At 36.3% G+C, this 25,514-nt stretch overlaps 9 protein-coding genes across 19 annotated transcripts; 5 read left to right on the plus strand and 4 right to left on the minus strand.

Moving 5' to 3' along the window:
- Nucleotides 1-693: 693 nt before the first annotated feature.
- On the minus strand, nucleotides 694-5,281 carry LOC108828521 (OVARIAN TUMOR DOMAIN-containing deubiquitinating enzyme 7). Of its 6 annotated transcripts, XR_001945801.2 has the most exons (12): nucleotides 5,130-5,281; nucleotides 4,938-5,056; nucleotides 4,783-4,858; nucleotides 4,551-4,700; nucleotides 4,416-4,477; nucleotides 4,267-4,351; nucleotides 4,028-4,177; nucleotides 3,726-3,944; nucleotides 3,561-3,658; nucleotides 3,338-3,477; nucleotides 3,186-3,252; nucleotides 694-927 (listed from the first exon to the last, which is right to left on the minus strand). XR_001945801.2 is itself a non-coding variant. In XM_018602243.2 (11 exons), exons 1-10 carry the CDS (start codon nucleotides 5,181-5,183, stop codon nucleotides 3,375-3,377), a joined length of 1,113 nt encoding a protein of 370 aa, XP_018457745.1. In that variant the 5' UTR covers nucleotides 5,184-5,281; the 3' UTR covers nucleotides 3,082-3,252; nucleotides 3,338-3,374. The 6 variants fall into 6 exon arrangements, 5 of the variants coding, with proteins under 5 accessions (XP_018457745.1, XP_018457744.1, XP_018457743.1 ...); XM_018602243.2 differs by lacking the exon at nucleotides 694-927 and having other exon boundaries at nucleotides 3,082-3,252; nucleotides 4,551-4,697; XM_018602242.2 differs by lacking the exon at nucleotides 694-927 and having other exon boundaries at nucleotides 3,082-3,252; nucleotides 3,561-3,655.
- LOC108828523 (ethylene-responsive transcription factor ERF010) lies at nucleotides 891-2,094 on the plus strand. Its single transcript, XM_018602246.2, has one exon. The coding sequence runs from the start codon at nucleotides 1,317-1,319 to the stop codon at nucleotides 1,842-1,844; it is 528 nt and encodes a 175-aa protein (XP_018457748.1). The 5' UTR covers nucleotides 891-1,316; the 3' UTR covers nucleotides 1,845-2,094.
- Nucleotides 5,282-5,907: 626 nt separating the features above from the next.
- LOC108826032 (protein ENHANCED PSEUDOMONAS SUSCEPTIBILITY 1-like) lies at nucleotides 5,908-7,946 on the plus strand. Its single transcript, XM_018599403.2, has one exon. It carries the CDS (start codon nucleotides 5,981-5,983, stop codon nucleotides 7,340-7,342), a length of 1,362 nt encoding a protein of 453 aa, XP_018454905.1. The 5' UTR covers nucleotides 5,908-5,980; the 3' UTR covers nucleotides 7,343-7,946.
- A 120-nt stretch (nucleotides 7,947-8,066) lies between these two features.
- LOC108825680 (protein RALF-like 34) lies at nucleotides 8,067-8,776 on the minus strand. Its single transcript, XM_018599011.2, has one exon. It carries the CDS (start codon nucleotides 8,643-8,645, stop codon nucleotides 8,259-8,261), a length of 387 nt encoding a protein of 128 aa, XP_018454513.1. The 5' UTR covers nucleotides 8,646-8,776; the 3' UTR covers nucleotides 8,067-8,258.
- A 432-nt stretch (nucleotides 8,777-9,208) lies between these two features.
- On the minus strand, nucleotides 9,209-10,265 carry LOC108826461 (transcription factor HEC1-like). Its single transcript, XM_018599842.2, has one exon. It carries the CDS (start codon nucleotides 10,112-10,114, stop codon nucleotides 9,491-9,493), a length of 624 nt encoding a protein of 207 aa, XP_018455344.1. The 5' UTR covers nucleotides 10,115-10,265; the 3' UTR covers nucleotides 9,209-9,490.
- Nucleotides 10,266-13,969: 3,704 nt separating this feature from the next.
- LOC108828241 (triacylglycerol lipase OBL1) lies at nucleotides 13,970-15,895 on the plus strand. Its single transcript, XM_018601864.2, is given in 5 exon segments — nucleotides 13,970-14,328; nucleotides 14,519-14,749; nucleotides 14,817-15,391; nucleotides 15,394-15,429; nucleotides 15,504-15,895. Coding segments are annotated over 5 exon segments (1,413 nt in total). The 5' UTR covers nucleotides 13,970-14,027; the 3' UTR covers nucleotides 15,774-15,895.
- Nucleotides 15,896-15,994: 99 nt separating this feature from the next.
- LOC108828240 (zeaxanthin epoxidase, chloroplastic) lies at nucleotides 15,995-20,583 on the plus strand. 6 transcript variants are annotated; one of them, XM_056995261.1, is made up of 16 exons: nucleotides 15,995-16,606; nucleotides 16,690-16,852; nucleotides 16,956-17,030; nucleotides 17,112-17,212; nucleotides 17,314-17,429; nucleotides 17,515-17,818; nucleotides 17,894-18,008; nucleotides 18,100-18,203; nucleotides 18,287-18,332; nucleotides 18,415-18,566; nucleotides 18,645-18,702; nucleotides 18,783-18,871; nucleotides 18,947-19,034; nucleotides 19,963-20,041; nucleotides 20,142-20,308; nucleotides 20,393-20,583. In XM_056995261.1, the coding sequence occupies exons 1-16, from the start codon at nucleotides 16,137-16,139 to the stop codon at nucleotides 20,438-20,440; spliced, it is 2,175 nt and encodes a 724-aa protein (XP_056851241.1). In that variant the 5' UTR covers nucleotides 15,995-16,136; the 3' UTR covers nucleotides 20,441-20,583. The 6 variants fall into 6 exon arrangements, with proteins under 6 accessions (XP_056851241.1, XP_056851242.1, XP_056851243.1 ...); XM_056995262.1 differs by having other exon boundaries at nucleotides 20,396-20,583; XM_056995263.1 differs by having other exon boundaries at nucleotides 20,151-20,308.
- On the plus strand, nucleotides 20,461-21,030 carry LOC108826444 (protein RKD3). The gene is made up of 2 exons (XM_056995033.1): nucleotides 20,461-20,718; nucleotides 20,821-21,030. The coding sequence occupies exons 1-2, from the start codon at nucleotides 20,461-20,463 to the stop codon at nucleotides 21,028-21,030; spliced, it is 468 nt and encodes a 155-aa protein (XP_056851013.1).
- Nucleotides 21,031-23,752: 2,722 nt separating this feature from the next.
- On the minus strand, nucleotides 23,753-25,232 carry LOC108825957 (putative B3 domain-containing protein At5g66980). Its single transcript, XM_018599323.2, has 4 exons — nucleotides 24,886-25,232; nucleotides 24,379-24,799; nucleotides 24,183-24,304; nucleotides 23,753-24,104 (listed from the first exon to the last, which is right to left on the minus strand). Exons 1-4 carry the CDS (start codon nucleotides 24,991-24,993, stop codon nucleotides 23,805-23,807), a joined length of 951 nt encoding a protein of 316 aa, XP_018454825.1. The 5' UTR covers nucleotides 24,994-25,232; the 3' UTR covers nucleotides 23,753-23,804.
- Nucleotides 25,233-25,514: the final 282 nt, after the last annotated feature.

The following is a 25,514-nucleotide window of genomic DNA, read 5'->3' on the forward strand; positions in this document are numbered from 1 at the left end:
AACCATCATATACGTCGTGGATAATCAATCCACAAGAATAAAGATCATTATCCAAATAAAATTTAAAATGAAGAAAATACAAGTCGACACTCCTGAAAATAACATCAAAGAATTACTGGAAGATCGGTTCTTTCGGGGCCGACATATTGCTATTATAATCAGTCTCCCACCTGCTGCATATGATAATTCAAAATTTATCGATTAATTTATGTATGTTATGTTACTATATTATTGATCATATTATTGGTTTGCTGTTGTAATCATTATAAAACAAAATTATTATTTGTAACTGTGTGTTACGTGGATTCCAAATACAAAGAAACTAAAATAATAACAAAACTAACCCTAACGGACGAGAGAAAAAAAGAACAAAACTGAAAATAACGGAGGAATGAAAAGGACAAAAGGGACAATAAACACAATACATGACGTAATATGGAGTACACACAAAGTCAATATCTAAGGTATACAGTCACCGACCACCGACCTACCTTTCTTCCTCCACCATCCGTATACCGTATAGAAGATGCTATTCATATGCCTCACCGTCTGTAGATTTTAGCCTCCTATTTTTCTTGTTACACCATTTGTAATTTCATGTTTTATATGTAACATTGTATATAATGTATTAATCATGATTACGTCTTCTGTTACTCTGTAAATAAATGCGTTTTTATACCAGGACTGACCGAATCAACCAATAGTTTCTATCAAAAAAGAAAAAAGTCTTTATGTTGTCTATCCAGACAGGAAGTCGATAGTATCTTTCGTATAAATTTATCAGAATCTGATTAAAATAATTTAGCATACACAGGGTATATATTCGTAGACAAAAATATTTATTAGAGAAGAGACAAACAATAATTATATTGATATGCGCATGTCATCTCCACCACCTCTTCTTCCGCCTATCCTCTTAAAAAGTTTCTGCTCCATTAATAAAACCAACAATTAACACAGAAGATACAGCTTTCATCATCTGCCCAATATTCATTCCTTTATTTATTTATTTTATACTTTTAGCTGATGCTATAACTACAAAACGAATCCACGACCACCAAGACAAGTTTTATCTGCTAAATCCAACTAAATACAACTATCTTCTCTCTTTACTTTTTTTTTCTTTTGTCGGTGAATTTGGAATTTTCTCACCGCCATATCCACCATAATACCCACCTGCAACCTCCCTCTCTTTCTCTCTGCTCCGACATATTTATTCTCTGTCATCGTCTCTCTCGCTTCAGCAAATCGGTCAAATTCTCAAAACCCACCTCGAAAGTCTCTCTCTTTGGAGGGTTTAAGAATTAATATCCTCCATGGACGGCGGTGGAGTAGCTGACGTGGCAGTGGCCATGACGACGAGGAAGAGGGAGAGACCTTACAAGGGCATAAGGATGAGGAAGTGGGGAAAATGGGTTGCGGAGATTCGAGAGCCTAACAAGCGGACAAGGCTTTGGCTCGGCTCTTACTCCACTCCCGAGGCGGCGGCGAGAGCCTACGACACGGCGGTTTTCTACCTCAGAGGACCGACGGCGAGGCTTAACTTCCCTGAGCTTCTCAACGGAGAGAAATTCTCCGAGGAGGACATGTCGGGAGATACTATTAGGAAAAAAGCGACGGAGGTCGGTGCTCAGGTAGACGCTTTGGGCACGGCGGTGCTAAATAACCGCCACCGTGTGTTTGGTCAGAGCAGAGAGAGTGATGATGATAGTAGCAAGAGATATCATCGGAATTATCAAAACGGTGAGTTGGAAGAGGATGATAAGAGTTTGAAAAGTGGCGGCTGGTTATTGGAACGGGTTGACTTGAATAAGGTACCCGACCCGGAAAGCTCCGATGACTAAGACTGGGAAAAGAAATGAAAAATTATAATATTTGGAGCGATGGTTGCTTAATGCACGCCTGCAAAGATCATTAGCGCCGTTTATGTTTTTTTTTTTGCATTGTCTAAAATTTTAGGTTTTGTTTTAGTTATAATTGTCTGTATCTTTTTGTCATTTATCATGGATTTGCGATTTATGAAACTTTAGGCTATTGCTTAATAATGCAAAATGTATATTATCACTCATTAATAATTTAACGAAATTCGCCCTATTGTTAATTTATACTATTGTTAATTTATACTGTTATTGTCTTTTCTCGAAAATAACACAAGTTGATAACATCAAGTCTTCCTAATATATTTGTTCAATATTATATAAGTGATAAATAAAGGTTTTTAAAGAGTATAGTGGTGCTTTATTAAACGCCAACTCTTTTTGAATATGAAAGTCTATGGGGAATTGTTAGGAGGATTAAAACGAAAGGATGGGATATCAAGTTGAATAATAAAAACGAGACAATGTATGACCTACGTGCTTATCATATAAAAGCAACTTGACATACTCTATCTCTATTAATTACGTCCAGATTTTTTTGGTTTCTGTTAATTTATAAAGTGATTTATATACATACGAAATACATATATGGATAAGATTTTGGGTCGATGGGGGACTTGGGTGTGTTGTCTTTTGTCTTGTCCTCCATTTCTATTTGTTCTGTGGGCACCATTTAGATTTTTTATGCTCTGTCTTTTTCAAGTCTATTATTATAAATAATTATCGTTGCTGCTATAATTTTTTAAGATATATGTTTTAAACAAATTTTCTTTATCTTGTATATATCGGAGCTTGAATTTTCCTTCACCATACGTCATATTCAGAAAACTGTATATAATGGATATGTGACAGGGGCCAATGAAAAGTATGTCGTGTTAGTATGTATTATCGTATATGTATTGTATTTTTCATTCTCTTTTCATACTTCCTATTGAGATCGTGCTAGGAGTTTTAGTTATGCCAGCGCTTTTTGCCTTCTTCCTAGGGGGAAAAATACATAACATTCCTCTCGCATGGATTATATTAGTACGTCTACTGTTGATGTTTGTTATAGTATGTTGTTATTATTAAACATGAAGGAAATTAGAAAGCTACCCAAAATCAGAAAAGTACAGCTTTCAGTTCACAAAAAGTAGATAAATACTTTTTAGAAATCGGGTTATCTTAAGAGCTATCTTCTAGGCTGTGTTTATGTGTATGCAAATAAGTTCTGTAAGGTTTTTAATCTTTCGGTAACTTAATCATACAACAAAAACTAAACCCTTGAGTAATCATCCTCTAATCAAAAATTCAAAACTAATCCCATACCTTTGACTCTGAGCAAGCTGTTATGTCAAATACTGAATCCATGCTTAAAAGATCATCTTCTTTCCCCCTGAAGAAGGGAGCAACCAAACTGGAGTTATTAGGTGAAAAAAAAAACATTTCCTGTTCTTTCTCAAGTCAAAAAAGTTAATCACCTTTATGTTTTTCTGTGTGTGTGAGAGTGAGACTTCATTATATACAAAGAGCACCCACATCTGGTGCATTTGCTTCAACTTCATTCGATGTTCCTCTCCTCAGATTCTTTCTCCCCTTCTTCGACTCCATTGTTTGGCTCCTGTTACATTCAGTTATGAAGAAATACACATCTTTTAGTTAAGTCTTGAGAGTGTTTTCACAGAACTGAATCAAGAAACTTACACTAACAGTTTAACAGAGGATCTCCCAGCTGCTGTTCCGCAGCAGGACTTGTATTTCTTCTTCGAACCACATGGACATGATTTATTCCTCGGGATCTTCTGCAGTTAACACATACATCAATATTTATAGATCAGTTATTCTCATGGTTTAAGAGAGCAAACAAACCTTATCATCCAAGCTGCACTTGGCAAGGACTGTCTCTATACTACTGCAGCTGCCTGATTCATCCTCACTGATCGTCTCAATTGCTTCTCTGAGTTGCTCGGTGCTTTCCATTGCCGCAGAAGCAGTTTCTGAATCATTTTCAATCATTGACTCCATTCCTTGTTCTGCTATCAAAAATTCTATCGCAGCATCCACATCACCGTTTACTTGTACTAGAACCTAAAAAGGCAGTATAATTCCAGATAAGAGAGGGCTTCTGATCATATCTTTTTGCACACATTAACCAAGTATCAGCCTATCACCTGTTCAGCTTTCTCAGCATTGTTACAACAACTACCCAACATGACTACTTTGACAGCCCCAGCATCCACATCACACTTATCACTTCTGTTCTTGGACTTTCCCTCAGTGGCTTTCGCTTGTTTAGATGCTGCTGATACTTTAGCATCAGCCTTTCACAAAAGCTGGAATTTATTAGAACAGTGCATCAAATTATCTACACCATAAACACACAACGATATAAAGTGTTAACGTAAAAAACCTCAATCACAACAGGCCTAGCGGGTCCACCACAAGCATCTTCCTTGGAACGCACACTATTATAATGTTCCCCATCATGGTAAGACCTAAACAAGTGAGAGTAAAATTAAACCATCTCCATCATCCATGAAACAGAATAAAGAAACTTACAGATGGATCATGCGGGTTCTAGCATCTTCAAAGTTGCGTATATACCAACGAGGTGACATACTCTGACAATGCACAAACCATATAAGTATGATTCTCACACAGCAAACAGAGAGAATAAGCATTATTATTAATTACCCTGTGGATACAAATGTTACTGCGTGTGACAAGAGAAGCAGCTTGTAACTCCATATTCCCAGCCCAAGTCCCATCATCATCCATTGTTTTACAGTAATCCTCAAACGGAACATCGTCTTCGATAAAAGGCTCAAACATTTCACGATTCTTCTGTTTAAAAAAATTATATATACATTTTTACAGGATTGCCTAAAGAATATATGTATGATGAAATGTTGGCAGGGGCACTTACCACTATGTACTGTACAACCATGCTACGGTACTTGCTGTGTTCATCCTCGTTGCCTTCTAATTGATCCGCGAGTGACCTGCGAAGTCGAATTTTCAATCATAACGATTTGCTTTCGTCTTCAATCGAGAAGAAGTAATGAATAAAGGAAGCCAAACCTGAAGAAGCAATTACCGTCGGCGGTTACTTGGATGATCTTAAGACCTAAGGAGTCAAGTTGAGCACGGAACTGTGACAGATCACAATCCTTTCCTTCCTTCTTCTTCTTCTTCTCCACCTATGATGAATCAAAAAAATTACAGATCCAAAACGGCAGGAAGAATAGTAACTGGGAGGAGAGAGAGACGCACCTGACGCGGTTGTTTCTTAGGCTTAGATGATTTCTGCTGCTTCGCTTTTGCCATTTTTTCTTTTCCTTTCGTCTTTCTCAGTCGAATAGTTGCGGCGGAGTTATGGACACTAACGTTTCGTGCCGTAGAGCACAACCATAATTGGGCCACAGTAGCTCATAACAAAATGGTCCATTGGACCAACAAGCTACTAAAACCCAGCTCGGCCCTTCTCAAAATATTATGATGGAGATTTAAGACTTAGAAATAGATTCTAGTTTGATTCTTGTATTGTAGACTGCAGATTGATAGTCAGAAATCTTGTCTATGTCTATCTTCAGCTTTCTGTTGAATCTTATGCAACTTATATATCCATTTTATATATATAGAGAGAGAGAGACACACACACACTCACACAAGGTGCTACTTCATTAGAAAATTTCATGAATAATGTTATTGATGAGAGAACACAGAAGATAATGATAGATCTAGCATCCGAACGTCTGCATTGCTGCATGTAGAGCCATTTTGTAATAACCACGTGTGTGTTTACAAATAAAACTTTTAATCTTGATTGTGATATAACATTAGTTGCACTTTATGATAAAGTGCTACTAAGACAATTAAAATAATCTAAGTTCTATGATCATGTAAAAAATATGACAAAAATGAAAAAAATAGTAAAGTAAACATTTTGATAAAAAAAAATAGTAAAGTAAAAACAACTTGTTTGTAGCATGTGCGTTCAACATCATTGGGTTTAGCAATTTATTTAAATCTGGGACTATGTATACAAACATGTGCAAAGATTCGGAAAATGACCCCATCATAACAACGTCTACCAAAAAGAAGAAAAAAAAGGAGAGTAAGAGATGGAAGATTTGGTGGTGAAATCAACGAGCATTGTGCATCCCATAAACATTGCTAACCAATCAATATCAGATCGTGTGAAGACGATCAGTCTGACTCCATGGGATCTCATACGTCTTCGTTTTGGTTATCCTCAAAGAGGTCTCTTCTTTCACAAACCTGACGATTCAAATATTGATACAATCATCTCAAAGCTAAAGGCTTCACTTTCTATTGCTCTCCATCACTTTTACCCTTTGGCTGGTCGCCTTGTCAAAGAAGTCAACCAAGACGATAACACTGTCTCCTATTTCATTAGCTGCTGCGATGATGATGGTTCCGGTTCGGGTGGTGTAAAGTTCATTCACGCTGCAGCTAAAACACTCACGATCAGTGATCTGGTTAAGTCCGGTTTTGTAGATGGATTGCTCGGTTATTTCTTCTTCCCCGCGACTGGAATCAAGAACTACCAAGGTGTGTCAAACCCTTTACTTATGGTCCAAGTAACTGAATTAAAAGATGGGATGTTTATCAGCTATGGCTATAATCATACCGCTGCTGATGGCAAATCGATCTGGAAGTTCATCAATGCATGGTCGGAGATTTGCTTCAAAGGTTTTGGATCTGCTCCCATGGATCTTTTCCTCAAAGGTTGGTTTCTTGACCGAATAAAATATCCAATCCGAGTTCCAGATCCTGAAACAGAACAGCCTAGTCACGGTGCTTCGACAACATCAAACACTTTACAGGAGATTGTGTTTCGTCTTACAAAGGAGAATGTGTTAAAACTGAAAGCTAAAGCTAACGATGAAGCTGTGTCCAAAGAAGATGGAGAGATCTCTTCTTTTCAGGCGGTTTTAGGACACATATGGCGTTCAAGGGTTAAGCACGGTGGCATGAGCCGAGAAGAAGAGACACGTTGTAGAGTGCCAATAGACATGAGACAGAGGCTAAAGCCAAAGCTAAAAGAAGACTGTTTCGGGAACTTGGTTCATACCGGAATAGTAACCGTTAAAGTTGGGGAGATGCTGGACCATGGTTTAGGCTGGTTGGCTCGGAGAATAAACGAAATGGTTAGGTCACAAACCGATGAAAATGTTAAAACATTTGGAGAGAACTGGGTTAAGAATGTTGAGATTCCGGTTTCTGTCAGCACTACTCTGCTTGTTACTAGCTGTCCCCGGTTTGATGTGTATGGAAACGATTTTGGTTGGGATAAACCGATCGGTTTACGTTCTGGACCGCCACATAGCGATGGGAAACTAGTGGTTTTACAAGGGGCTGAAGAAGGAGGTCTTGAGTTTCAAGGTTATTTTCCGTCTCAAGTAGTTGTAAAACTATTGTGTGATGCTGAGTTTTTGGAGTGTGTAGACATTGCTTCATGATTTGGTCAATGATTTTACGCGATTGATGTGTGTGTTCTTTTTATCTCCTAATTTTCGATTGTCTGTGTAAGGTTTTTATTCAATAAGGCATGTTATAGCCCCGTTCGTTTTATTATCGCTGTGCGTCAGCGGTGGCGTCAGAGAACTAAGCCTTCAATGACGGGATACATCGAATAGGTGAAGCACGGGATAACTGATTTCACAGACGCTGCGGCAACCAACGGCCAGTAAAATAGACGCGGAATAAATCAGCGGCCATGAAAACACGGAAACCATTAGTTACGACAATCGCCGGCGGCAATTTTATATTGACGCTGCAACTAAACTTCTCTGTCGTGTTTGAAAATTTTCTGACGCCACCGCTGACGCAACGATAATAAAACGAACAGAGCTTATAACAAAATAAACATATTGTCGACCAATCATGTTTTCTTTGCACAGTCGCCGCTAACAGAGTTAGCCATGTATCAGCACAGAGTAATGTGAGTTGGGAATTTTGGTTTGTAGCAGCTGTGCTTTCTCACTCACCAAAACACTTTTTTTTTTAACAACGTCAGGATAAAACACTTAAAACCTTATGAAACAGTGATCTTGATCGTTGAAACAATTTATCAAAATAAACAATGGTGGAACATTATCAGAGTCAGATAGATCCAATTACCATGTGAATCCCCGTATTAAGTTCATGAAGAGTCAGAAACAAACGATTTACCCACCGACAAAATAAATAAATAATTACCATAAATAATTACCTTTTTTAGGCAACATAATTACCATAATTTTGAATACATTAGATATCATCACTCGAATAAAAATGACGCGGGCTTAATTAATTTAACAAAAGTAATTAATCACGGTTACATCGAAATCGAACGAGCAAACACAAACAGAGTCCGTGATTGGAAAATGCATTTTTCTATCTCCGGCATCGAGTGATGGAGGAGCAGCCTCGAGTGTATGGATGAACCTGACCTCTAGCTCTGAAGCAGTTGTGAGTGTAGTACGATCTTCCAGATCTGGGAGGACACGGGACTCTGTTCGCCGACAATGCACCGTAGGATATGTAGTATCTCTTCCTCTTCCAGTACAGCGACCGTCGATCTGCGACATCTTCTTCCTCGGCATCTTCAAAGCTTTCTCCTCCGTCGATGTTGTCGAATGCGTCGCCGTGAGAGATCGGCCAGTCGAATCCGTCGCCTAGAAGAATCAAGGATGGATTCTCAGGGAGAGGTTCAGATCTTGGGAGTGAAATGAAGAGAAGAGAGAGAGTGATGAGGAGAGTGAGAGACGGAGCTGCTGCCATGGCGATGTTGGAGACGAAAGCGATGAAAGAAGAAGAAAATTAATAATAGAAGAAGAGAGTGGTAATTAGCAAGTCACATGCGAAGAGGTGATTGGGTTTTGATTAATGCGCCATTTATGGACCTCGAGCTTTGTGAGGGTTTTATGGGTGTCGGAAATTAGATCAGAGATGTTAGATTATTTGTTAACCGTTGGATCATCGTTCTGATTCATGGGAGATTAATGGGTTGGGCTTTCTTTATGATTTATTTGGTATAGAACATTTTGTACGCTCTTGCTCGGTATAATTGGCCTTTGCCATAGCTGAGACTGTTTTAAATACTTTTACAAAGATAGCGCTGACCAAAAAGCTGGTAAAGATAGTAATCCTCACAAGTATGAGAAAAGACCGTTATCAATCCATCCATAGATTTAATAATATTGTCAAACTAAATATAAATTAACTAGAGAGGAAACATTAAGGACTTCTAGTGATATAAGGAATGTTCTCTTTTTAGTTTGACAAGAACTCAATTCTTGTATTGAACAGTTAGATTTAGTGAATAAGAATACATATATTTAGCAATTGTTAAACAAAATGTCACACACAGGGCTGAAAGCTGAAAACATTTATCATTAATGCTTAAAATTATTTCATTAACAAAGATGCGATGATGGTATAGTAGTTCCTAATTTACAACCCACTCCAAAACCATGGAGAGTTTGATATTAGAACCATCACCAAGATTATCTAAGCAGGAACACCGAAAGTGAAACGACTCTTAACTTAACTTTTTATAGATTAAGTTCACCCTCCCAAGAATCATTTTTCTCAGACACCAATATGATAATATATTTAAATCATCATCATCTAAGAATATGTGCATTGGCCACCATCTGATGAGTAGTCCCCATTGCTCCACACCCTTTCATAACCACTCCTCCGCTGTTAACCACTGTTTGCTCCTCCAGCGACTGCACTTGTTTCTTTAGAAACTTCACATAGTGAATAGCCTCGTCGAGCATCGAAGCTGTATCCATCTTGGTTCCACCAGGAACAAGCCGTTGCAGAATCCGAATCTTCTCGCTTATCCTCTCCCTTCGGTGCCGAGCAGCCACACTCTGTGGATCTTTAGATATCCTGACGTTCCTCCTCTTAGGTGGCTTTACAGCCTCAGGATCTATATGTATCGGTTGCATCATGGCGATTCTAAAGATCATCTCTCGCATCGCTGCCATGTTTGTGCTATTGTTGTTGCTCATATTGTTTATTTTGTCGTGTGTAATGGAAGAGCAAGCTGGGTTAGCGTGTAAACCAGAACCGTACCGGAAACGGGGTTCGTGGGTCATTGAGTCAGAATGGTTATGGTTTGGGTTGAACAGAAAAGGGTAGGTGTTGTTGTTGTGGTCGATGAGAGAGGCATTAGTATTATAGAACTCAGGAAGCTTCTCCATGTGCTGCATCATCATGTTTATTATGTCAGAATCCATGGAGAGAGATGGAGAAGCTGTTGAAATTGGTATGGAGAGAAACTGAGTAAAGCTTACAAAAATGAAATTTAGGTTTCTTTTTTTTTAGATGATTGATGATGAGAAAAAGAGACGGTATGTGTGAGAAATGGCAATGGTACTACTGCCCAATCAAAACTCAAGTATGTTATTACAACAAGAAGTGGAATGATTTATATAGCAACTTGTGGCCCATCCCCTTCTTTTAACTTATACTACATATATATAAATCTAATGGAAATTTTCATATTTTCAACTCTCAATGTGCATATATATTTAACTAATGCTTAAGTCTTGGACATTTTAGAAAAGAAACCATAATTATGATTTTATACAAAACGAGCTATTAGTTCCCAGAGATTTTGTTCGGTTGGTAAGAGAAGCTATGGAAAAGCTTGTGTGCATAAGTACATGTAGGAATTACGGTAACTAGTAACTTATCTTGCATGGGGAGGTACGTATCTTACATCGACTGAGTTTAGTTACGTTACAATCCAACAAGGTGCATGAACCAGCTCCAACCAGTACAATAAATCAAGAATTCTATTTTCCACCATTGTTACCCTACAGCCACGCGAGATATGTGATATGTCAGAGACAGAGACTCGGAATCCAGGAAGCACTATCTTATTTTGTATGATTTTCTGGTTAAATATAAATTAATACATTCATACTTGCAACGAAAATGGTTAACATAATAGTAAAGTTACTAGTATGTATTTTAGTTGGTAAAATGGCTTATTCTCCTACGAACTAGTTGTTCCCGGCTTTTTCATACACGAACTTTTAAGCCATGCCAAAAACTACACGAACAACGAAAATATTGATTATTCTCTTGTGAATTAATTATTTCCAGCTTTTTCACACATAAATTTTTAAACTTTGCCAAAAACCACATGAACTACGCTATTTTTTGAATTACATACACAAATTATCAATTTTAAACTATCAATTTTTTGCCAAATTAAACCGGCTTAAAATAGCCGGCTTACATACACAAAAAATTTACGATTTTAGGGGAATTAGCTTAAAATTGATAGTTTGTGTATGTAATTCAAAAAATAGTTTAGTTCATGTGGTTTTTGGCAAAGTTTAAAATTTTGTGTGTGAAAAAGCTGAAAATAATTAGTTCATAAGGGAATAAACAATATTTTCGTTGTTCGTGTGGTTTTTGGCATGGCTTAAAAGTTCGTGTGTGAAAAAGCCAAGTACAACTAGTTCGTAGGGGAATAAACCATTTTCCCTTATTTTAGTTACTTGCATAATGGAATAAATGATGATTGATTAATCGGATCACAGTTGACATTGAGCCTTAGCATATGGCACGGTTCTCAAAACTGATCAGAGATCAACTTGATATTTTTATTTATTCAATTTTACTCCTTCTTTTGTTTCAGAGAGGGATGTTTTATTTAGTTTCTTTTCAGATTTTTATTTAGTTTCTCTTCCTACCGCCACTGACTTTACTTTCTGGCATGCTTTTCAGTCCATATGAAATGCGTCAAGTCCTTGATTTTAGTGATTATCAGCCAAACAATTTAATTTATGCTCAAATAATAAAAACAAAGAATCATCATCTGCTTCAGCTGAGACGCCGATATCATTCCCACCAAAGAGGAGGAAATACAAATATATTACCAACTTGACCAAAAAACAAATAAATTACCAATATGTATTAAGTTCTATTCTATATAGGATAACTTTATTTATCAACCGTATATTCCGGATAATGTATATGTATACTGTTTTCCCTTCATTTAACTGGTAAAACTGTAATAGAATTTTCACAAATGACTAATTCTACATGATTCCAATCATAAAATAGCATTCCAGTTGCAACTGGTAGAATGAGAGAATTGTGGACATTTCGGATACTGGACTCTTCCAAATGCGCTTGTTAAGGGACACAAACTATTTCTATATATCAAGAACTCCGATTAAGTACTAGTTTTAGGGTGGCCACTAACTAAGTATATTACAATAACATATTTAAATATTGGAAACAAAAAAAATATCTTATTAATTTGTTTATTTAAAACAGTTTGGTACGATACGAAAACTGAGATAGTTTGCCTCCCAAGGCAAGGTATCAAGACAATCGTGTTCATGTCCCAAGCATCATCTATGCTCCTTGCTCCACTAACAACCCGATTTATATTATTAATTGAATTCAATCAATCCAATTATTTTCACACATTCTAGTAAACAACTAACACGTCAACTTTCTTTTCAAAAAAAAAAAACTAACACGTTAACTCCAGAGAAGTTACATTGTTTTTTGGTTATTGATGTCAAAAAAAGAAAGATTGTCCCACGTGAGATATCCTACAAAGGTCCCAACATCACCACACAGAGTCTCTGATCATTGCAATATCCTTTGAAATTCGATTTATATAGACATTTTCTTATAATATCTTCTTGGGCAAGTGCTCTGTATTCTTCTGACACAATCCTATCATCTTACCTTTTCTTACTTCTTTTGTTTTCTCTTTGGAATATTGAATTTTTTTTTAGATTTTTGTTTTTATTATCTTCTCTTCAATTCTTTTTCCTTTTTCTCTATCTCTCTTTTAAATTTCGGATAAATTCTCATGTTCTCCGTAACAAGATAGAGTTCATGCACCCGTCTTTGTTAATACGGTACTGTGCAATATATACCGTATTTTCTATCAAATACATGGAAACTTAAAGGTGATGCACAAATTAAGATGAGAAAATTAAATATTCGAGATTTTGTCGAATTAACGGTACTTTTTGGTAAAATGTTAAGATGTCAAATTAACGGTATTGTAAAAGTTACAATATGATAGTAAGATCCAACTAAATTGTACACGATTAGTTGTGGTTTAAAAAATGCGTCGAGATGCAAACAAGAGTCAAAATCTAGAACGCAATAGACTGATAGGATATCCTAAAACGAAAACGAGATGTACTTTTTTGGTGAAAATGCGATGTACTTTTTTAAGTAATTTGCAACAACTTTACCAAAAAAAGTAATTTGCAATAAAAAAAGAGAGAGTAAAGATGGGGGGGGGGGGGGGGGGGAAGAATTATGGGGACAAGCAAATAGGTGGGTTGATAAATATTTAAGTTTTTATAATGGTATGCTTTTAAAATGGGTAGGTGATGGGAATGCGGATCTAATTTCATTTAATTTCGTTTTATATAGTTTTCTTATTCATCTCTGTATTATTATAATTTTTGGTTTGTGATTTTGGAGCATTCTTTGACTCCCTTGAACCTACGTCTCTTTGTGCTATGTTGAATGTACTCGTCTCTATTTTTGCCGGTGCACATGACATATGAAAAACAAAATAGGATATAAGATAATATATATATTCTGATGATATGTATATATCTGAATATTTCTCATTTTCGTGTATAGATTTGACAATGATCATATATATTATAACTAAAATGCATCCATATATACTCATTATCATATAATTGGATTACGAATGTATATATTATTTTTTGGCTTTTGGTATGCAGACAAATAATGATTCAAAATAAAGTGGTTACATTAATTATATATATCTAATAAATTTACCTAATAAAGATGATCTTAAACTTATAATATATATGATGAATATTGTCGCAAATATCATTTGAAAATAAGGTTCGTTAGAGAAGTTTCCTCATTTTCATGCATAATTACGATCATCAACCCACACGTGAAACAATTTATATTCCAAAACCAAAGGTATAGATCACCTTTACAAAAGTAAATAAATCAAAATCTCGTTCCCCACAACTCCAAGTATTCCAAATCTACAATACTATCCATTCTAATCCTTATCATAAACACCACACGTATATATAACATATATAGGTTTATATGTTACATATCTAATTGCATTTGCATTACAATACGACACACACGAATTAAATCAACATGATTAGCAGCGACGAAGACGAAGGGTTTCCTAGAGGATATCTCATTCTTAGACCCGAAGAGCTCAGGCCATTAGAACTTCTCCGTCTCTTATTCTCCAACGATATTGAGAAGCGGAGATTAGTCAATAGCTCTGAAACCAAAGAGCACAGATTCCGACGTCGATGGCTTATCTTCGTCTCTCTTGTCCTCCTCAAGCTTCTTCATTTCCTCTCAGAGCCTTTAGCTCTCGTTGGCTCCGCCTTGGAATTCTCCTTGAACTTCCTCTCCCATAACTCCTTCTCCGGTTTCTTCCTCCGAGGTCTTAACTATATCTCATTTATTTTTCTATTTATAAATTATCACTAAAAAAAAAACATTTGCGATGAGTAAAACATTTTGCAATGGATAAATGGTTACATGTCCTCTATATATTGTACCCTAGATTCATTTTTCTTATAAAATGTGGGAATCTACATATGTATTTACATCGTTTTGAAAAATATATGCAGGAGAAGTAGTGATGCCGAAAACGACGTCAGAGAATTACCTATCATTCATTGGACATTTAGATAGGAGAATAAGTTTAGACAAGACCAAAAGTCGTGAAGATGGAGATTTGTACTATGCTGCATTGTCCATTATGTCTTCAAAGCTTGCATATGAAAACTCGGCTCGTATTAAATACGTCGTCGAAAACCACTGGAGTATGAAGTACTTAGGCCTCAATGACTATTGGAACGGTGTGTATATTCATTAGAATCCATTGTGTAAAGTGTTTGTGTATTGACTATTTGTTTTATTGTTTAGAGTATCAAGAAAAGGAAACAACACAAGCTTTTATGATGTCTACTGATCAAGAGAAAACGGTTGTGGTTGCGTTTAGAGGCACAGAGCCTTTTGACTCTGAAGATTGGTGTTCAGATTTCGACATTACATGGTACGAGCTCCCAAACATTGGGAGGATCCATGGTGGTTTCATGAAAGCTCTAGGGCTTCAAAACAATTGCAGTTGGCCAAAGAAACCTCTCCCAAACCCTAACCGACTGTCCCCTTTAGCATACTACTCTATAAGAGATTCCTTGAAAGCTTTGATAGCTCAGGACGAACATACTAAATTTGTTCTGACTGGTCATAGCTTAGGAGGAGCTCTCGCGATATTGTTCGCAGCTGTGCTGGTGATGCACGATGAGACCGAGTTGTTAGAGAGGCTTCAAGGTGTTTATACATATGGACAACCTAGGGTTGGAGATTCAACGTTTGGTGAGTTTATGGAGAAGAAATTAGAAGAAAATGATGTAAAGTACTATAGATTTGTTTATAATAACGACATTGTCCCGAGATTACCATACGATGATAAAGATTTGATGTTCAAACACTTTGGTATACTTGCATCTACTATGACCGACACTATCAACCAAAGGTATCTTATTAAAGCATATCATACTTCATTGTTACATTAAATGATCTCTGATTTTCTTGTAATGTTTTTTATAGGTTTTGAGAGATGAATCGGACGAGAAGTATTTCTCGTTGTGGGGGATTATAAGGAGGATGTACAATGCAGTGTTGGAGTTTATAAGAAGTTTCACGATTGCTACTGAGAAAGGATCAGAGTACAAAGAAGGATGGTTGTTAAAGCTTGCTAGGGCTTTGGGGATAATACTCCCCGGGATATCGAATCATACACCTCAAGATTACGTGAATGTCACAAGATTGAGCCCTTCTTTTGTTTTTCAAATTCATAGAGATGTGGCCATAAGATGAGAGCTTATAATGGTCTCAAGTCTTAGCGTAAATGGGCCTTATATTTGGCCCAACAAAGGACGAACAAAAATAACTTAATTGACTATGATATAAAAATCACAAAAATAGAATATTTTATCCGATCACAATCCGTAAAAAGGAACCAGGCAAGCTAGTACAACGTCACGTTCATATAAAGTTTTATTCAAGAAATTCTAGTGGGGTAGGGGAAACAGGTGTCAACATCCGCACCGATTTAATTAGGCAGAGTGAAGCTGTCTTGTTGCCACCTGTCATCATTTTGCCTAACTCCTCCTCCCTTCAAATAACTTCTGTCTCTCTCGTCTTCTTCAGACAAGAAACAAAAATTGATCGTCGATCGAAATGAGTTCAACTCTGTTTTGCTATTCAATCAATCAATCTCCGACAAAGCTTGATTTCGCGAGGACCCATGTGTTCACTCCCGTCTCTATTCAGTTCTACTCAGACTCACCATCCTTTACCGGAAAATTAAGGAGCCGTCGTCGGAGTTTGGTCGGAGTAAAGGCGGAGACTTTGTCGGTGGAGGAGCAGAAGAAGAGGAAGAAACCGAGGGTTCTGGTGGCGGGAGGTGGAATCGGAGGACTGGTGTTTGCTCTAGCGGCGAAGAAGAAAGGGTTCGATGTGTTGGTGTTCGAGAAGGATCTGAGCGCTATAAGAGGAGAAGGACAGTACAGAGGTCCGATTCAGATACAGAGCAACGCTTTGGCTGCTTTGGAAGCTATTGATGTTCCTGTTGCTGAAGAAGTTATGGAGGCTGGTTGTATCACCGGTGATCGGATTAACGGCCTCGTCGACGGTGTCTCTGGTACTTGGTATGAGTAATTTTGATGTCGAAGAGTTTGTAAAGTTGTTGTCTTTTACTTGAAGTAATATCCTTTGATTTCATTGTTGTCAGGTATACCAAGTTTGATACTTTCACACCAGCGGTGTCAAGGGGACTTCCTGTGACTCGTGTGATTAGCAGAATGACTCTGCAGCAGATCTTAGCACGTGCGGTTGGAGAAGATGTGATTAGAAACGAGAGTAATGTTGTTGATTTTAAAGACTCTGGAAACAAGGTGACTTCTTGACCCTATTGGTGTTTTTTACTTTATAACTATTTTGATTGGTTAAAATGTGTGTGTTTAAGAAGAAGTTGTAATGAAGGCTTTATTGGTTTAGGTAACTGTGGTGCTGGAGAATGGACAACGCTACGAAGGTGATCTGCTTGTGGGTGCAGATGGCATCTGGTCTAAAGTATGTTTTTTAAGTTAAAGGAGTTTGACGAATAGCTTAGGATAAAAGTTAAAGATTGTGTATTATTGTTTTTGTGTATAGGTGAGGAGTAACTTGTTCGGTCGAAGTGAAGCTACTTATTCAGGCTACACTTGTTATACCGGCATTGCAGATTTTATACCGGCTGATATCGAGTCTGTTGGGTATGTTGCTTGCATTCAAAGCAAAACGTCAAAAAAAATCTCTTCTCTGTTTACGGTGAATCTCTTTTTTCTGATGTTTTTTTTTGTCTCTCTTGAAAAAGCTACCGGGTTTTCTTGGGATACAAGCAATACTTTGTTTCTTCGGATGTTGGTGGTGGAAAAATGCAATGGTATGCATTTCACGAGGAACCAGCTGGTGGTGTTGATGTTCCCAATGGTATATATTATAACCTCTGCATTGGTTGTTCTATGGTTTTCATTTAGTATGAAAATCACATTAAGCTTCTTTTGATTTTCTGCAGGTATGAAGAAAAGATTGTTTGAAATATTTGAAGGTTGGTGCGACAATGTGCTGGACTTACTGCATGCAACAGAGGAGGAAGCGATTCTGAGAAGAGATATATATGATAGAACTCCTAGTTTTACTTGGGGTAAAGGGCGTGTAACGCTGCTTGGGGATTCTATTCATGCAATGCAACCAAATATGGGGCAAGGTGGATGCATGGCCATTGAGGATAGTTATCAATTAGCATTGGAGCTTGAAGAAGCGTGGAAACAGAGTGTTGCAACTAATAAGCCTGTTGATATTGTTTCCTCTTTGAAAAGGTATAAAACTAAAGACACACCTTTTTTAAGTTTAATAAGTACTAAAAGAACATGATGTTTGAATTGGTCTAATAGATACGAAGAATCTAGAAGAGTCAGAGTGGCTATTATACATGGAATGGCGAGAATGGCTGCAATTATGGCTTCAACTTACAAAGCATACTTGGGTGTTGGGCTTGGTCCTCTCTCTGTGAGTAGTTCTTTTTTTAATAGTTTTCAATGATTAGATATGCATAATGTTGTGTAATAAGCCAATTGTCATAACTGTGTGTGTTTGTTAGTTCTTGGCCAAGTTTAGAGTACCACATCCCGGAATAATTGGTGGAAGATTCTTCATGGACATGACTATGCCTTTGATGCTTGACTGGGTCCTTGGTGGTAACAGGTTAGATCTTATTTCTCTCTGTATTCATCTATCTACACACACCTCAAAGTGTTTTGATTTGAGTAACTCATGCATTTTTGCAGTGAAAAACTGGAAGGAAGGTCACCTAGTTGCAGACTCACTGACAAAGTATATGTTTCTTTCTTTCTTTTCTCCATTCGCACTTGAACAAACCCAATTTGGTGATTTTAATATCTTTGGTTTTGAAAAGGCTGATGACCGACTTCGTGAGTGGTTTGAAGACGACGAGGCTCTTGAACGTACTATAAATGGAGAGTGGTATCTAATTCCACATGGTAACAAGTGTAGCGTTTCTGAAACATTACGCCTAACCAAAGATAAGGATCAACCTTGCATTATCGGGTATGGGGAAACAAAAACTCGCTCATCAATGTCTTAGCTAGAGTTCTTAGAAGTTGGTGAAACTCTTTTTGATTGCAGAAGAAGTAAACCAGACCAAGATGTTCCTGGAACTCACATTGTGATCCCTTCCCCTCAGGTATATATAGAAAACTATGTATCTGATAAGAACCAAACTAGTGAAGGAGCTTAAAAAACACTGTCAAATCTTTGGTTTAGGTATCGAAGATGCATGCACGTGTAATATACAAAGATGGAGCTTTCTTCTTGATGGATCTTCGAAGCGACCATGGAACCTATGTGACCGAGTAAGTCGACAGAGCTTTGGTTTTATCTCTTTCTGAGTCTGTGAAGGTTCTGATCTAAACAATATTGTTAACCAGTAACTTAGGAAGAAGATATAGAGTGACACCAAACTTACCTGCGCGGTTTAGACCTTCTGATATCATCGAGTTTGGTTCAGACAAGAAGGTAAGACTAAGAGACACCACTTATTATCAAATCTTGGTTTAGTTTAAACCAGACTTTTTGGTTCTGAGAAAATCCGGTTTGGTTCTTTGTCAGGCAGCATTTAAGGTCAAAGTGATCAGGACAACTCCGAAGTTAACCAGAAGGGATGAGAAGAGCAACGGCAAATTGCTTCAGGCAGCTTGACACTTAAAAGTTAACCAACGGTGAAATTAAATATTTTACCAGTCTAGCAGATCATTTGTGTAGTATTAATCTATATCTTGTATTGCGATGTATATATAGGGCTGAACACAAAAGATAATTAACTATACAGAACGTTATCTTTATTTGCTTATCTAACTAAAATTTATATCTTAATAAAAACTAAATACGATCTTATATACACATATATGCGTGCTTGAAGATAGATGATTTTCATGATCACTTTTGAGAAAATGAAAAGATTTTGAGAGATGAGGAACAAGCAAAAGATATGATGAACTCGCATTGCATGTGATGGGATTGGGAACGTAAGCATAATCAATCCTCGAACGTTTACAACTTAGGGTCTATTATTAGTAGATATAATTAGCATTTAACTAGATACCTTTTCCCTATTATCCAAAATAATCGACTATAATCATTAATTTCTACAGTAATTTCTCTATTAGTCGGCTATTATTATCTTTCTTGTAACTTACAGAAAACATCTAATGATTTACGACGGCTCACCATCTCCGAGAAACAAATACACCACTACCCACTCCTCTTCCTACTTCTCTATCTATACACATAATTAAGTTGAAGTGTTTATACATTCCAAATACATATATATATATATACAGGCACACGGTTCGTCTTCTTCCAAACACTTGTAACGTTGCTAAATGTAATATCTATCTCCTCTCAATTAAAATGGCTGATGATAAACTTCTGTGGAGCTGGTCAGAGTCATTCGACTATGAATCATTCCTTCAAGAAGAAAACTTATCCTCATTACTCGATCAATCACTTCCCTTCGATTACAAGTAAGTCATGAGGGTGTTACACCATAAACTAATAAAAGGTCGAAATAATTGATTTGTTTACGTTGGAAGTTAATCTAATCTGCTTTTTTCGTTGTTTGAGTTTTTGCAGTTCGTTCATTAACCCTTTTGAGGATTATCAAAATGAAGCATGGTTTGCTTTACAAGACAGCATTAATCTTGAACCCATCTCTACTTGTTTTCCTGCTGGTGATGATCATATGTCTATGGCTTCAGTTGATCTTGAAGCCATCTCTACTTTGTCTCAAGGTATAATTATATTATTTCATATATGTATATACGTACGTACATACATGCATGCTTGGATTTTTATACTAATCTTTTGTCGTGTAGCAGATGTGTTTAGTGAATTGTTGTGGAATGGAAATGCTAGTAATTTGAATAATCATGTCGAACCAGCGATGGAGATAATATTGCATGATGGCAATAGCACAACAAAGGAGACAACAAGGCAGAAGAGGAGATATACAAAAGATAGATTGATACAGAGTTATTCCAGGGAAGATATGAAACCATACTTCAAGATGCCAATAACTGAAGCAGCTAAGGAGCTTGATGTTGGAGTAACACTCTTGAAGAAGAGATGTCGTGAGTTGGGTTTTTCTCGATGGCCTCACCGTAAGCTTACGAGCATTGACGGCATCATCACTAACCTCAAGGTGCACTCAGTCAAACACACACACATGAATTTATATACAATCAATGGGCTTGTTTATGCATGTACTAGGGTTAAAGTTATATTTTATGGTCTTTAATGAAAGGATCACTTAGGGAAGATGAAGGGAGAAACGAACAGGAGTAATCTAATGAACGCTTTGGAGATTTTGGAGGCGGAGAAGAAAATGATTGAGGAGTTTCCTGATTTGGAGTTTAGGGATACGACGAAGAGGTTAAGACAGGCTTGCTTTAAAGCTAACTACAAACGAAGAAAACTCTTGTCTTCTATGTCTACCACATCGTCTGTTTCGTGAGAGTAATTAATAGGTTGTCTACAGAGAGGAGAAAGAGATCTAGTACTATGACTTGCAGTAGATTCTTTTGATGATGATCAATCAATATTACTCTTTTTTTTTCCCGGTTTTAAAATATTTTTTTTTTCAATCGATTGTCTGCAGGGTGGTTTTAAAATATATTTTTTTCTGATAACAACACAAAATAATAATATATATATAAATTATCTTGTCATTTTTAAAACACATTTTTATTTTTGCTAATTTTAATGAATTATCTGATTTAATAAATAAAAAATGTATTTCTCTTATAATTATTTTTATTATATTTAATTTATAATCAATCAATGACTTGTGGTGATGATCAATCAATATTACTCTTTTTTAATCTTTTGGGACACGATCAATCGATAGTCATTGTCATGGAGGGTGGTTTTAAAATACATTTTATTTTTGGATAACAACACAAAATGTATATAAACTGTCTTTTTATTTTTAAAACACATTTTTATTTTGGCTAAAATTTATTGAATTGACTGATTTAATAGATAAAAATCGTTTTTATTTATGGCTAATTTTTATTATACTAATTTATAATCTAATAATAAATTTAATCATTCAATAAGTGTAATAATGATTTTACCCACTCTATATTTTTAATGTGAGAATTCGAAATAAAAAAAATGCAAATAATAATATAGATATGTAAAAGTTCAATGTTTTAACTATATTTTTTTTTTTTTTGAGAAAAGGTAATTAATGTATTTCAATGTTCATCGTATAGACATCAAATGACGTGAGAAATGACACATTGTTTAAGCTCATTATGTTTATGTTACAAAACACAAGTCGTTTAGTTCACCAATCAAAACCGCTTTGATAATTTACCTATGCTTTGGTTTTGCAAAAGTGTACAGTTAAAAGTGGTAAAAAAAGTTTGTATACTTAATAGTGGGGCTGTTGTAACAATACTGTTTTAGATTATATCATTAAAAAAGATTACAGTTGGTGATTTGGTTACAATTAGATACTTGTTTCTATATATTTACCTATTAGGTTTAAATCATCTTACTTGATTTGGTTGTAAAGACTAAAGAAGAGGTAAGGTTTTACATTGCAATTTTGTTGGGTGTTGTGGATTCGATCTCAAAAGGCAATGGCGCTTGTGAAGCAAGTTAATAATCCACGAGCACATACGTCTTCAAGAAGGTAACTATTTTAAGCTGATGGTGAATATGTTTTTTTTTGCGTTATAAGTTTGCACCGAGTAAATGGATCTATATAGCAATTCGACGCCAATTTATGAAATTTCTCCTCGAGAAAATCACCGATGATTTTCTCCACCAATATGTGCATTGCATGCGTACGAATGCCAATAACATAAACGCTATAGATCAACGGTGAATCATTACTAAATTCATTTAAGACACTTGAATATATTTGGTTACATGTGACAAACATACACGTAAACGTGCCAAAGTCTGTCATATTTCAAGGGCAAGAAAAGGCATCACCACTATCAATCCACTGAGTATGATACTCCGCGTCGACGGTGGAACCGCCATTAGGAGCAGTAATGTGAAGAAGACTCTTGAGGTTATGAATACATTTGTGGTTGCGGATGCGGTTGAGAACGGCTTTTTTGTTCAGCATCTGAGACGACTTAAGATGTAGCTCCTTGGAAACTTGTTCCTCTTTTAAACGTTCTGCTACTTTCTCAGACTGGACTCGTTTAGAAATCACAAACTCCATTATACAAAAAAAAAGAAATAGAAAGATCTTGACAGTTTTTTTTGTTGTTGATGGAACAAATGAAGATATTGTTTGAGTCTATAACAACGCACACTCGTGTGATATTTATATATACAGAGCATATAATATGGATTGGTGAAACTTCGCATTCAGATATCGTAAGTTGTATTGTATTAAAAAATGTTTTTATCTTTGAGAAGAAAAAACAAAGTGGGCGGATAGATTATACATTGGGCCGTAGTTCCATTGGTTTATTTGGAAACCGGTGGCTGATTTGGCTTTTTCGGTATAGAAGAAAGAGACGCAACAAACTGTGTGCTCTCCTACGCGCAATATCTGCTTTAGAATTGAGTGACTCAATCTTCCTCCGTTTAGCGCGTTCTTAATGCCTTGCATCTATTTTATTATCACCATCAGTCTCACTTCTTGCGTAACGACACCAATTAAATGACTAATTTATGTTATATGCGAAAAAACGATATTCTTATGAACAATTTTTATTTGAAAATATGACTAATATGTAAAGGTCTATGTTTTTAACTATAATTTAATGTTCATTGTAGAGATATAAATCATTTTTCTAAACGTGGGAACTTAATCGATTTATGTTCTGAACAATAGAAAATGGTAATACATTGTTTATGCCGGTTAATAATAAAAAAAATACATTGTTTAAGCCCAATACATTTTTATGTTACAAAACACAATCCAATCGTTTACTATATCGCCCAATACTTTGTATAGTTAAGAACTTGAGTGTTCTTGACTAAAAAAAGGTATGTTGAGAACTTGAGTGTTAAGCCCAAGTTTTTTACCAAAAAATAAGAAAAACCTGAGTGTTGTAAAAAGTATGGTAAACTTCAAAAGTGTATCCAAGATGTTGTTTGATAGCTTATAGTCATTTGAACCGCACTACCAACATTTTAACCGCAGTGATCAGACTATTTATGCTTTGGTATCTAGTGTATGCAACTAAGAAATAACACAAAGATTATGAAAGAACCGAACATATATAATATAGTAATACTGCTGAATGTTAAAGGTTACATAGCAAGAACTTGGTAACTATTTCTGGTAACAGTAGTAAGCATTGTTCCACGGAAGATGCGAACTAGAACCTGGTTGCATGCCCCATTACTTCTCACGATGAACTCAAATAAACATTTATTGGACGTTGTCAACTTATGGCTTTGGCAGAAACTCAACCACAAACCAGGGGAGAACCTTTGTCCTCTATCGTGAATCACAATCTTCATTCGCCACTTCTTCCCATTTTCATCACATAGCTCTATGTCTTCCTCCATTTCGATCCCGTTCGATTTCAGAAAAGTTGTCGGTATATCCTAGCAGAACATACAAAACTCATACTGTGTGTATTTAGTGTTAACAACTAAAAAAATAGATTGGTTCTTTTAACTCACCATCTGGCGACGTGATCCGGTAGTAATATTCCTCACAAAATGCGGATTCTTCGGTTTATAAACCGGTTCTTCAAATCCTTTGAGTTTCTTCTTCTCAGGAACCCATCCCATCTCAGAAGGATCTACATAACACCCAAACAATATATAATTTAAATCACACTATAGGCGAAGTACAAAACCAATCAAATGTACTTACCTCTAACCCGGTTACCACTAGGCTCTTCCTTAACCGAAACGCGTTTCAAACTCTTGCCACAACGTTTGGTAGAAATATCAGCAAACGGTTTAACAAGAACCGGTTCTTTCTCAACAGCAACCCTAGATCTATCCGCCCTAGTTGGAACGGCAACGAGATATTTTCTACATCCGTTTTTATCGAATATCGTAACGGAAAATCTTGAAACGCCGTCGTGGCTAAACACTAGAAAGTCTCCAAACTCGAGAGAGTGATCGTTTGCGAAATTTCCCCAACCTTTTTTGAAAACAACAACACCAACTCTTTCTTCAGTGTCTTCAGTCTTGGTCTCTACGTTCCATGATCGTCCGATCTCATCTGCTAGTACCACTTGGTTAGGTAATGGCTTCTCTAAGATGTTTATGAATGCTGGAGGTATCACCTATCAGTTTAATTTTTTTTATATTAGTTTCTATATAAAAGGAATGTTCTCTTAGTGAAGAAACATAGATAACAGAGGGAACATACCAGTTCGCGAGAATTGAACTCGGGAAGATAAACCTTGAAAAACTCCAAGTCTCTACGCGCATAAAAAGATGATGGAGATGAAGAAACCTTCCCACTCGTTTCAACCATTCTTTCTTTTTCCTTCTTTGATTAGTTTTTCCTTTTTTTGGTAGCGATTGACTAATCTTATTAATATTCAAGAAGAATATGATGTGAAAATCTTTGAAGCAATGGGTTTAAAGGCTCAAGAAGATCTTTGAAGCAGAGGATCTAACCTGATGTGATACTTTTCAGTCTGACAAGGTTAATGATTGAACTTTTTTTTTATTTTAGAGAAAATCGAAGGGTACACTTTTGTGTAAGTTACATGTTTTGCTTTCCCTCCCCTATTTTCCTTCTATTTATGTGTACAGCCTCTGATTCACTCTTTACAATCCCTTATCAAATCAAAGTCAATCCATAATAACTAGACTTTTAATTTTTGTTGCCGTCCAGTTTAATTTAAAAGGCCCAATAATACATTACATCCGTGAAACATAAAGCCTTATAAACCCCAATATAAGCCCTTTAAACCCAGACGTAAGCGCTATAAAAAAGGTTAAAATCATAACATCATAATAAACCCGATTGTTACATGATAATAAACCCCA

The sequence above is a fragment of the Raphanus sativus genome, chromosome 9, assembly GCF_000801105.2.
Source record: "Raphanus sativus cultivar WK10039 chromosome 9, ASM80110v3, whole genome shotgun sequence".
In the NCBI taxonomy this organism is placed as follows: Eukaryota; Viridiplantae; Streptophyta; class Magnoliopsida; order Brassicales; family Brassicaceae; genus Raphanus; species Raphanus sativus.

Coding starts and splice junctions, on each gene's coding strand:
- LOC108828523 (XM_018602246.2), top strand. CDS start 1,317: ATGGACGGCGGTGGAGTAGCTGACGTGGCAGTGGCCATGACGACGAGG.
- LOC108828240 (XM_056995261.1), top strand. CDS start 16,137: ATGAGTTCAACTCTGTTTTGCTATTCAATCAATCAATCTCCGACAAAG. Junction 18,872..18,946: donor CATGGAACCTATGTGACCGA/GTAAGTCGACAG, acceptor ATTGTTAACCAG/TAACTTAGGAAGAAGATATA. Junction 20,309..20,392: donor CATCTCTACTTTGTCTCAAG/GTATAATTATAT, acceptor TTTGTCGTGTAG/CAGATGTGTTTAGTGAATTG.
- LOC108826032 (XM_018599403.2), top strand. CDS start 5,981: ATGGAAGATTTGGTGGTGAAATCAACGAGCATTGTGCATCCCATAAAC.
- LOC108828521 (XM_018602241.2), bottom strand. CDS start 5,183: ATGGCAAAAGCGAAGCAGCAGAAATCATCTAAGCCTAAGAAACAACCG. Junction 4,478..4,550: donor GTAACATTTGTATCCACAGG/GTAATTAATAAT, acceptor GTGCATTGTCAG/AGTATGTCACCTCGTTGGTA. Junction 4,352..4,415: donor AGAACCCGCATGATCCATCT/GTAAGTTTCTTT, acceptor TCACTTGTTTAG/GTCTTACCATGATGGGGAAC.
- LOC108826444 (XM_056995033.1), top strand. CDS start 20,461: ATGGAGATAATATTGCATGATGGCAATAGCACAACAAAGGAGACAACA. Junction 20,719..20,820: donor GCATCATCACTAACCTCAAG/GTGCACTCAGTC, acceptor CTTTAATGAAAG/GATCACTTAGGGAAGATGAA.
- LOC108826461 (XM_018599842.2), bottom strand. CDS start 10,114: ATGGATTCTGACATAATAAACATGATGATGCAGCACATGGAGAAGCTT.
- LOC108825957 (XM_018599323.2), bottom strand. CDS start 24,993: ATGGTTGAAACGAGTGGGAAGGTTTCTTCATCTCCATCATCTTTTTAT. Junction 24,800..24,885: donor AGTTCAATTCTCGCGAACTG/GTATGTTCCCTC, acceptor TTAAACTGATAG/GTGATACCTCCAGCATTCAT. Junction 24,105..24,182: donor CCGGATCACGTCGCCAGATG/GTGAGTTAAAAG, acceptor ATGTTCTGCTAG/GATATACCGACAACTTTTCT.
- LOC108825680 (XM_018599011.2), bottom strand. CDS start 8,645: ATGGCAGCAGCTCCGTCTCTCACTCTCCTCATCACTCTCTCTCTTCTC.